Source organism: Oncorhynchus mykiss, chromosome 2, assembly GCF_057628025.1.
Source record: "Oncorhynchus mykiss isolate SJ-2025 chromosome 2, ASM5762802v1, whole genome shotgun sequence".
NCBI classification, from domain to species: Eukaryota; Metazoa; Chordata; class Actinopteri; order Salmoniformes; family Salmonidae; genus Oncorhynchus; species Oncorhynchus mykiss.
Genome location: NC_143023.1, coordinates 66,734,557 through 66,746,489, shown reverse-complemented (window position 1 = coordinate 66,746,489; position 11,933 = coordinate 66,734,557). Strand labels below are relative to the sequence as shown.

Here is an 11,933-nt window from a genome sequence, read left to right as displayed (position 1 = left end):
ATGCGACTGTATACAGTATGCAACTTTACAGTTCAATACCATAACAACTTTCATTCACTGTAAATCACATAGTGACCTCAAGGAAACAGATGGCAATGCTCTGGTTGATACAGTATTTGTGTTAACAGCACTTTTTGCAATGGGAAATTTGATCAACTGGTAAACAAATGTATGTTTACTGGTGCCCATAGCTCTAATTCTGATGCAATAGGCCTACTTACTGTGGGTCATGAACAAGTTTAACTCTTCTAACATGCCCAGGGACTGCGGTTGAAAATGAGCCGGAACATTTACTGAAACGTTGATTAATGTGTACTGTCCCTGTAAAAATAAAATAAACTCAAATTATTCCAAGGTGTAAGTCTGTATGAGGGAGAGCATTGAAGACTGTCTGCAGGGCTATACTAAAGAATGCATGACCAAATGTAATGAGTTTTACGTTTTATAGGCTAAGATTGAATGTGTTGCACTGCAATGTCCTCAATTTACTTTTGTCAATTTTCATAGAATTAAATCAAGCTGATGTGCAATGTATTCTTTTAGTTTATTACGGTTTTGTTTTTACATTCAAGATGGAAAAAGAAAACTTTGTAAAATGATATATATTTTCAGATACCATAATGCTACCACTTTAACATTGAAATGTAACACTGGAGGATCAGCACAGAATATAACTCACACAACAGTGAAATGGCAGGCACTCCGATGACAAGCTCAGAGCTACTACATATAAAACCCTCATTATAATAAACATTTACATTTACTAAAACAACATCCGTATACTCATGAGGGCTTTTCGTCAAATGCAGAGGTATTTTACGCGCACCAGCTCATGGGAAGTGAAGGTAGCCTAATAATCATAATCATAATCATAAATGTAATCATAATTGGTTCATCGTTATAGTGCTGATAGGCTCTTGTTCAGATGGTTGTAGAAGTCAAATTATTAATATCATATTCTCTCTTCCCACTGCACGAAAATGGTGACACTCGTGCGTAATATCTTTAGATGTTCCCATTTTATCACATCACCTCTCGTTTGTATATCACTTTGCCTACTTGAAATGTAGAACTTTCTCAGGGCAGGTGAATGATAAGTAAGAGCAAAGAGGAAATTCCATCTGGTACAGCTGGTGCGTGCGTGCACCCAAGATAACAGACGAATTGAATGTGTGACTTTGGGGGGCCAAGCCCGTCTGTGCTGTCACACCAATGCTGCTTTTGTGCATTTGGTTTCCCTTTTTTGATAAGATACTGTCTATGCTAAAACATTTTGATTTGTCCGTTGCTCTGCTTGGGACGGTGGGTATAATGTCCTTTGTTCTGCACAGAATAGATGAGTTCAAGTTCACCGCGCAACCGGACAGGACAGGAGACCCGTTCTCCCTCCCATCAAACGCTAGTATGCTGCTGTCTGGTTCAACCTCGTGGAGGGAAGACGCTCCTGAAAGATGCGCTGCGTCCAACCAGACCCTGTGGTCCTGAACTGGTATGCACCTTGGACCGAGGCGCGCGTCAGTGGATTGACTGCCGTACATGTCCTGCGTGGATTCAATTTGGATTTCATTGTGCACATTTAATTTTGGGCCATGGCCAGACCCACTTTGCTGCATCCCAACATTGTTGAACTCACCAAGAACATATTTTAAATCTGAACATTTCTCATAACATCTATGCTGTTGTTCCATCTCTGTGCCCACCACAGCCCTCTCTCCAGCTGACATTGGCCTACCCATCCTCCTCAGGTAAGCATCAGCTGGAAGTTTAGACCCTGTCGGGTTCGAGGAGACCGGACCCCTGTTCCTCTTGTGAGTAGTTTTGGACTCTGCAGTCTCTTGACCCTTTAGTTTTCTCTTCCTCCGTCTATAGTTTCCGTGGTCGAACATGTCCAGACACTTGGTGTCCAAAGTCCAGTAGCTGCCTTTACCGGGCCGGCCCTTCTCTCTCGGTACCTTGATGAAACAGTCATTCAGAGAGAGGTTGTGACGGATTGAGTTCTGCCAGCCCTGCTTGTTGTCATGGTAAAAAGGGAAGTGGTCCATGATAAACTGGTAAATGCCGCTCAGCGTCGCGCGCTTCTCTGGCGCGCCCTTTATAGCCATTGCGATAAGTGCAATGTAGCTGTACGGAGGTTTTTGCGGAGGTTCCTGCCGATTCGGGACGAAACCCAAAGCGGGAAGAATGGTACCGCCGTCGCCTCCATATAAGTAAATCAAGGAGGAATTGGAGAGATTGAGCGCGGAGGGTGGCACTCCAAGCTGCGGCACTCTGCTGTGGTACAGGCTCATGACGCTGAAGCGCTATTTCCTTCCCAAGGAAACTTTAGCCCGTAGAGAGTGCTGCTCTTGAAATGACGGGCTCACGCTGCGTCCCTGCCTCATGAGTCTAGAAATGTTAAATAATTGTTGTACGTTTGCTGTTTTATGTTGACTTTGCACTGGAAAATAAATGTTCGATCATAAACACTCGTTGTGTTTTCAGCCCACCCACATTAATTAAAAAGTTCATTGCCGAAAGCGGCTCTCTCCCCGCGTGTCCCCTGCGTACCAGCCAATGGTGTGCTTGGTTATTCCCTCATTTGTTTATAGAATTAGTCTGTTGATAAGTCTGCCCACCCAAGTTGAATCAAGCTGTGTTTATTTGGAAAAATTTCCGGGCACCCAATACATAAACGCACTGATCTGATGTTTGAAATATCACGTCCACCCTTGACGCTCAAAGTTGCTCACACAGAGAGAACAAGCAAACGGTCGAGTTCTTTCTGGACGTTGCTGTGGGTTACTTGAAATGAAAACAAAGAGTATAAAATAAAAATAACTTAAACAATTGTCTTTTAACTCAAGTTGTGACAGACCCCCCTACATTAGCAATAAAAAAAGACAGAAGGTATAGCCTATAATTTACACATTTAATCCCCAAAGCTGCATGGTGTAAATAGGCACAGCTTTTATTTCATTTATAGCAATACATAAAAATATACTTTAGGTAATTGTTTTACAATAGAGCATATCCCTCTGCTATACTGCTTGAAAAAAATATGAACACAGTGTTTTAACGGTTTTATCAAGAGATGAGTGAGAAAGCCACCCACTGCCATAAAAGGACAATTTGGCAGGACGTGAAGGTAAACAGTATTATTTGTGGATGCGTGCATGATGCTTTATATTATGTATTTTCCTGTTTATAAGACGGAGGAGGATTATAACAACTTTACAAGTGCACACAGCTGGCCGGTGCTTACATTACGAGTTTGGAGGTTTCAGCATATATAAACTCTGGAGTTTTTTTTTAGTTTGTCTTTTTTCCTCTCCTCACAAACTATGATTCATTAAGAAATAAGCCAACATGGCCAAAAAGCAGCCTATATGTATCCCTCAAGTACTTAGACCACACATTCATCTGATGTTGTAGGGTGCTGTTGCAGACCATTCCGTTCATTGGCCTAAAATAAAATATATAGAAATATAGCCCGCTATAAGAGTGACATATTTGACATTTACATTTAAAACATAATATATGTGGGTGAATGCAAAAAGGAAAATAATGCGGTCAATGAGCTCAGGCTATAGTCTATTTTAATGTAAGCTATTTTTTGATAATTGTTTTGTGGACATCATAAACTTGGCCTACACATTTTTGGGTGTTCGGTTAGTGGCTAGATGGCCATTAGAAAGTCATTGTATAACCAGTAACACCTGGGCGTAATGAAAATTGAGAAATGAAAACGTTTAATTTGATAGAGAAATAGGATATATAGGTCCCCCTTGAATGATATTAATATTGTATTGACATACAGTGTTTAAATTGCATTGGAGAAAGTGTGAAATATAAATTATTTTATCACTGAAATGCCCCAAATGAGTTCAGAGCAACCCTGACAAGCATATACGGATTAGTTTTGGTTAAAGACAGTAGGCCTGCTTTCCGGGAACAAAAAATATACATTTGGCGACATCTAAAGGCAAGAACGAGAATTGTGGATTTTTTGTTATCCTCTGAATATTTGAAAATAGTTCACACACTGACGTTATGGTTTTTCCGCTGTCATATTATTTTGCAGTCTTGCTGCATGTTGCAGCACAAAGATGGTTGAGAAGAACAACATCATTTATAGCCTATGTGTTATGATTATTTGTTGGTATTGCTCTGGTCCATGCACATTAAACGGATGCACATGCAGCTCATATGCTGCAATCCAAATACATGAAAACTCGGAAAATACTACTTGTAAACGGGGAGCAAAGACTTGTGTGCATTCACCGGCTTTGAACTCCGTATGGACATACTTGCGAACAGTTTCTCAGTTTCAAAAATTCTCAGCCATAAAATTCTTAAAATAACTAACACTGTTATTGCACAACTGCCATCTGTAGGATTATAAGGAGAGTCCTTGGCTTGGTTAAAGTATGGCGCTTTTGGCAAACAAGCTGCGTCAACCATAAACTAAAAATACAGATTTAATGCTCATAAACAAATTAAAGTATTCAAAAAACATACGAATTAATGTACTGACATACACAGTTTACAGCAGATAAGGTGCAAGCTCCCTTTACAATGCAGTACATTAATCAATAAAACAATGAAAAGAATCAAGTCAATTAACTACAAGTAGTAGGATGTAAGTAATTATAGCATCATAATGAATGATGCAAAAAAACGTACAGTTGAGAGGATTATGTTAGTTAATGTAAAGACCCACGATTATGCATATTTTTTAGTCGTGAAGTTAGCTTGCTAAATTGCGATTTTCGTAAATTATCTGAATAGCTAACATTAGCCAGCTAGCTAGGAAAGGAGATGCTTAAACACATACTTGGACCATACACCCACTCCTCTGAATAGCACGCTAGTGATTGCTTTGCAATGCTTGCATTTAGCCACTGATTCCTTCCAAACCACTCATTGTTGAATTTGAGATTTCCAACTTGTGTAAAGTTTATGTACAATTTCTCGTCATAATTCACTTCCTATGACAAAGATTGAAAAGGATTTGCCAGTAGATTGTCAAGTTGATTCATGATGATGACTGCAATCTTGCTAGCTAATATCAAAGGTACGGTAGACATAACATGATTTGACGTCATTTTATCTATGGCCAATGACCTTGAGCCTTCTTGGATGGTTACTTCTAATGTAACTCTTTGGCTGCTTGAATTTTTCAGCTCTCCCCGTAGATTTTGCAGTTATGTAGTGTCCCCGTGAGTGACAGAACACTGACTAATGACTGCGCAACTAGAGAACATTACCAACCCCTACACTCCGTATTTTCCGCTGGCTGCCCCACCACCACAGAAAGCCCTGAGCTAGGCTCAAACACCTGCATTTTGGAGCTGCATTACTCAAGAAAGCAAAAAAGAGACCATGTTTGTATAAATCTTTATTAATGCAATGATTCTGTTTTTTTGTACAATGTTTGTAAACTGATATGACACGTATTAATGCCAAAATAATATGCAAAACAGGCAAAAAATATATATAATATACCTTTACATTATTATTATTATTTATTTTTTAGATAAAGAGCCCCACCTGCCCTGAATGACCGGGCGCCACTGCCCAGTTGGCCGGAAGGTTATCTTAAGAGTGGGTGAGGTGGCAATGACGGGACTGGAGGTTGACATCCTCTCTCACATCAAAACATACCTGCAGAATAGAGAGAGATGGATAGAGAGAGAGAGAGATGGCATGATTTAAGCCTGGTGTCTTGAATTCTAACATCAGGTGGTGAAATACAAAACCTTGACCTTGGATCATTAACTCTGGGACTTTTACATCTCTATCTGTATTTCAATGTAAAGCATCTCTTTAACAATACTTCCTGTTGACCCAACCAAGTAACCTCTCACCTCTACTCATACTGGGCTTATAAACAACCAAAAACGAAGACTTTTCAAATCAAAGTTGCAAAATAACTAAAGCAAGTTCTGGGAAATGTTTTGATTGTGGTATGGTTAAAGTAACTCTGATTGTAAACTGAGCAAAAAAAGAAACGTCCTCTCACTGTCAACTGCATTTATTTTCAGCAAACTTAACGTGTAAATATTTGTATGAACATAACAAGGTTCAACAACTGAGACATACTGAACAAGTTCCACAGTCATGTGACTAACAGAAATGGAATAATGTGTCCTTGGGGGGGGGGGGGGGGGGGGGGTAACAGTCAGTATCTGGTGGCCACCAACTGCATTAAGTACTGCAGTGCACCTCCTCCTCATGGACTGCACCAGATTTGCCAGTTCCTTTTTTAAAATATTATTTTACCCCCTTTTTTCTCCCCAATTTCGTGGTATTCAATTGGTAGTAGTTACAGTCTTGTCTCATCGCTGCAACTCCCGTACGGACTCGGCAGAGGCGAAGGTCGAGAGCCATGCGACCTCCGAAACACAACACAACACAACCACAACTGCTTCTTGACACAATGCACATCCAACCCGGAAGCCAGCCGCACCAATGTGTCGGAGGAAACACCGTGCACCTGGCGACCTGGTCAGCGTGCACTGCGCCCGGCCCGCCATTAGTGCGCGATGAGACAAGGATATCCCTGCCGGCCAAACCCTACCTAACCCGGATGGCGCTGGGCTAATTGTGCGCTGCCCCATGGACCTCCCAGTCAAGGACAGCTGCGACAGAGCCTGGGCTCAAACCCAGAATCTGTGATTCGAGCCCAGGCTGCGATGCAGTGCCTTAGACCACTGCTCCACCCGGGAGGCGATTTGCCAGTTCTTGCTGTGAGATGTTACCCCACTCTTCCACCAAGGCACCTGCAAGTTCCCAGACATTTCTGGGGGGAATGGCCCTAGCCCTCACCCTCCGATCCAACAGGTCCCATAATTGCTCAATGGGATTGATATCCGGGCTCTTTGCTGGCCATGGCAGAACACTGGCATTCCTGTCTTGCAGGAAATCACGCACAATCACCCTCCACCTCCAAATCGATCCCGCTGCATAGTACAGGCCTCGGTGTAACGCTCATTCCTTTGATGATAAACGTGAATCTGACCATCACCCCTGTTGAGACAAAACCGTGACTCGTCAGTGAAGAGCACTTTTTGCCAGTCCTGTCTGGTCCAGCAAAGGTGGTTTTGTGCCCGAAGGCTACGTTGTTGCCGGTGATGTCTGGTGAAGACCTGCCTTACAACAGGCCTACAAGCCCTCAGTCCAGCCTCTCGCAGCCTATTGCGGACAGTCTGAACACTGATGGAGGGATTGTGCGTTCCTGGTGTAACTTGGGCAGTTGTTGTTGCCATCCTGTACCTGTCCCGCAGGTGTGATGTTCGGATGTACAGATCCTGTGCAGGTGTTGTTACACGTGGTCTGCCACTGTGAGGATAATCAGCTGTTCATCCTGTCTCCCTGTAGCGCTGTCTTAAGCGTCTCACAGTAGGGACATTGCAAATTATTGCCCTGGCCATGCCTCCTTGCAGCATGCCTAAGGCACGTTCACGCAGATGAGCAGGGACCCTGGGAAGTGTGTTTAGTGTCCTAAGTTTTCATAACTGTGACCTTAATTGCCTACCGTCTGTAAGCTGTTATTGTCTTAATGACCATTCCACAGGTGCATGTTAATTAATTGTTAATTGAACAAGTATGGGAAACAGTGTTAAAAGCCGTTACAATGAAGATCTACTGTATGAAGTTATTTAGATTTTTACAAATTATCTTTGAAAGACAGGGTCCAGAAAAAGGGACTTCTCTTTTTTTGTTTACATATGAGATGAGTAATGCCAGATATGTAAACATTATTTTAAGTGACTAAAATACTGTAGAAGAGTATAGAATACAGTATAAACATATGAGATGAATAATGCAAGATATGTAAACATTATTAAGTGACTAAGATACCGCAGAATAATATAGAATTGAATACAGCTGTAACGGCTCTCGTTTGAAGGAAGAGAGGACCAAAGCGCAGCGTGGAAAGTGTTCATGATCTTTATTGTCAAGAATCACTCAAACAAAAATAATGAATACAAAAACGAAAGCGAACAGTTCCGTCAGGCACAGATACTAAACGGAAAACACCCCACAAAACCCCAACGGAAAATGACAACTTATATATGATCCCCAATCAGAGACAATGATAGACAGCTGCCTCTGATTGGGAACCACACTAGGCAAAAACAATAAAGAAATAGAAAACATAGATTCTCCCACCTGAGTCACACCCTGACCTAACCAAGCATAGAGAATAAATAAGGATCTCCAAGGTCAGGGCGTGACAACAGCAGATACAGTGCCTTGCGAAAGTATTCGGCCCCCTTGAACTTTGCGACCTTTTGCCACATTTCAGGCTTCAAACATAAAGATATAAAACTGTATTTTTTTGTGAAGAATCAAAAACAAGTGGGACACAATCATGAAGTGGAACGACATTTATTGGATATTTCAAACTTTTTTAACAAATCAAAAACTGAAAAATTGGGCTTGCAAAATTATTCAGCCCCCTGCAGTTTTCAGTTCTTTCCACAGATTCTCGATTGGATTCAGGTCTGGACTTTGACTTGGCCATTCTAACACCTGGATATGTTTATTTATGAACCATTCCATTGTAGATTTTGCTTTATGTTTTGGATCATTGTCTTGTTGGAAGACAAATCTCCGTCCCAGTCTCAGGTCTTTTGCAGACTCCATCAGGTTTTCTTCCAGAATGGTCCTGTATTTGGCTCCATCCATCTTCCCATCAATTTTAACCATCTTCCCTGTCCCTGCTGAAGAAAAGCAGGCCCAAACCATGATGCTGCCACCACCATGTTTGACAGTGGGGATGGTGTGTTCAGGGTGATGAGCTGTGTTGCTTTTACGCCAAACATAACGTTTTGTGTTGTTGCCAAAAAGTTCAATTTTGGTCTCATCTGACCAGAGCACCTTCTTCCACATGTTTGGTGTGTCTCCCAGGTGGCTTGTGGCAAACTTTAAACAACACTTTTTATGGATATCTTTAAGAAATGACTTTCTTCTTGCCACTCTTCCATAAAGGCCAGATTTGTGCAATATACGACTGATTGTTGTCCTATGGACAGAGTCTCCCACCTCAGCTGTAGATCTCTGCAGTTCATCCAGAGTGATCATGTGATCATGTCATCCATCATATCACAGTGCAGGTGCATTTATACGGAGACTTGATTACACACAGGTGGTTTGTATTTATCATCATTAGTCATTTAGGTCAACATTGGATCATTCAGAGATCCTCACTGAACTTCTGGAGAGAGTTTGCTGCACTGAAAGTAAAGGGGCTGAATAATTTTACACGCCCAATTTTTCAGTTTTTGATATGTTAAAAAAGTTTGAAATATCCAATAAATGTCGTTCCACTTCATGATTGTGTCCCACTTGTTGTTGATTCTTCACAAAAAAATACAGTTTTATATCTTTATGTTTGAAGCCTGAAATGTGGCAAAAGGTCGCAAAGTTCAAGGGGGCCGAATACTTTCGCAAGGCACTGTATATTTAAATAGTGGAGTAGGATATTTTTGGGGGGGTTGCCGGGGCGGGAGGGTTTGTGAGTGTAGTGTTTTTTATGTATTTTTTTCAAGCTAAGTATAAGGGAGTTATACTCCAGTCTAGTAGGTGGTGGTAGTGCAACATTTATTTGATGCCAACCACCATTAAACCTAGAAGAAGAGTAGGTTACCTTGAAAACAACAGTCGTACATCTTGGATACAGTCTCCAGTTCTTATTATACCTCAGTACTTCAGCCCCATTCAGCAATGGTGTGCTTCAAATTAAAATACTTTCGGCTTCATACGCCATCAGGTGTTTTTCATAGAAATATGTGGATGACATCAGCACCACCACTATCTACTGATTTTAATGTTTATGGATTAATCAGACAAGCCTGGACCAAGCAGCCCCCTAGCTCTGAAGTTGATTATTAATTAGCTAGATTCTTCAACAACAAAAAAATGACACATTTCTTCAGCAGCAGTGAGAAGTCAGGGCTTTGGATAGTAGCTCCAAACCTCGCTTGTTTTTCTTCCAGGAGGTTAACTGTAGGTTGCTAGCTGCTTGAAGTCCTAAAACCCAGAAATCCATCCCTATGGGGAAAATCAATGGGGAAGAATAGGGTTTTGGGACAAACTCAGAAAATAATGTCTGAGGTTAACACAGGCTTAGGAGATCTTATACGTTTTGTTATATAACATATCAGTCAGTTGACATGACCTTTACGAATTATGAAGCCTTTGTGCTTATTTGTCATTACATAAATGCTTAAAAATGCAGGAAGAAAATGCGCTAGCTGATGAGGATTATCTCATAGAACAAAATGTATAAGATCTCCTAAGCCTGTGTTTACCACAGACCTTATTTTCAGCGTTTATCCAAAAACGCCATTCATTTCCCCATAGCGCTGAAGCGTCCAACAAACCATGGCAGAGTTAGTGCCTACAAAAAAATGGCATTACTATTTCTCTCTATATCCAGGGATCTGTTCCAGTGGCGACCCTTCATTTTTGACAGGGTTTGCCTGTTTTACATGTTATTTCGGCACTAATACGTGTCACATATCAGTTTGCAAACAATGTAAAAAAATATATAATAATAATAATAATTCAGTTAATAAAGCAGAATACAAGTATGGTCTCTTTTTTGCTTTCTTGAGTAAGGCAGCTTCAAAATCCAGGTGTTTCAGCCTAGCTCTGTGCTTTCTGTGGTGGTGGGGCAGCCAGTGGGAAAAAACTGAGCGTAGGGGTTGGTCATGTTCTCTAGTTGCGCTGTGATTGGCTCAGTGTTCTGTCACTCATGGGGACACAACGTCACCGCCTAGTCTTAAAGGTGGAGCTCGAAAATTGAAGCCCCTTGGGTGCTGCCATAGAGTTACATTGGAAGTGCCCATCCAAGAAGGCTCAAGATCATTGGTTACAGATAAAAGGATGTCAAATCACGTTATATCTACAGTAGCTTTGATTGGACTGATAATGTGAACATCATACTTTTAAAATATTAGCTAGCAGTCATCATCATGAATTAAGTCGACAATCTACTGGCAAATCCATTTTAATCCTTGTCATATGAAGAGAACTAATGAAGACAAACTATAGATAAAATGTATCGGTGCTCATTGGCCATAAACATTACACAACAAGTTGGAAATCGCAAATTCAACAATGAGTGGTTTGGAAGTAATCAGTGGCTAACTGCAAGCAATTCAAAGCAATAACTAGCCTGCTATTGAGTGGAGTGGCTGTGTGATCCCAAGTCTGGCATAAAGGGTCTCTTTTCTAAGCTTAAAATGATAAACATTCAACATTGGCAATGCTGTCAATGAAGCATGATTTGTGCCGCACTCAAAACAACTGTTAACTCAGAACTGGGAAATCTGACTTCAGTGAGTTCAAGACAACTGGGCACTCGGGGAAAAAACTAGCTCCGACTGGGAAAATATGTTTTGAACGGTCATCCAAGTCTTGAATTGTAAATCGGGAAATTGGGCCTTTTTCTGTCGCTACAACCTGAAGATCACTGATGTCATCATGATTCGACCTTGTATTTTTTCCAAGTTCCCAGTTGTCTTGAAAACACCATAAATCCAGAGAATGCCAGGCTGATGACAAAATTTGCCCACAAAGGACCGCCGCACCACCTTCCTGTTCAAGTGAGTATAGCACAACAAGGAGAGTCCAAAAATGTATTGTATGCTGCTGCATAAATTATGTAATATGCCAGGGAGATATGTATACTGTAGCTAAGAAAGTAATACTAAGTGTATGTTGTGTAGTAAGCTGTTAGTAGCCCACATGCCTCACCCTAATACTTTGGTTTCTTTTCCCCTCTTAATTTCACCTACTGTTCTGACTTGGTGGTGCACATGTAGCCTTTAACATGTTTTAGAGAAATATAATCATTGAATATTGTAAGAGCTTTCATTGTCTGTTTATATGCCCCCTTTATTTATCCTACTGTTCTGACTTGGTGTACAGGGACAACACGG

At 41.1% G+C, this 11,933-nt stretch overlaps 1 protein-coding gene across 1 annotated transcript; it reads right to left on the bottom strand.

Moving 5' to 3' along the window:
* Positions 1-525: 525 nt before the first annotated feature.
* Positions 526-2,541, bottom strand: foxl1 (forkhead box L1). The gene has a single exon (XM_021569469.3). The coding sequence runs from the start codon at positions 2,286-2,288 to the stop codon at positions 1,056-1,058; it is 1,233 nt and encodes a 410-aa protein (XP_021425144.1). The 5' UTR covers positions 2,289-2,541; the 3' UTR covers positions 526-1,055.
* Positions 2,542-11,933: the final 9,392 nt, after the last annotated feature.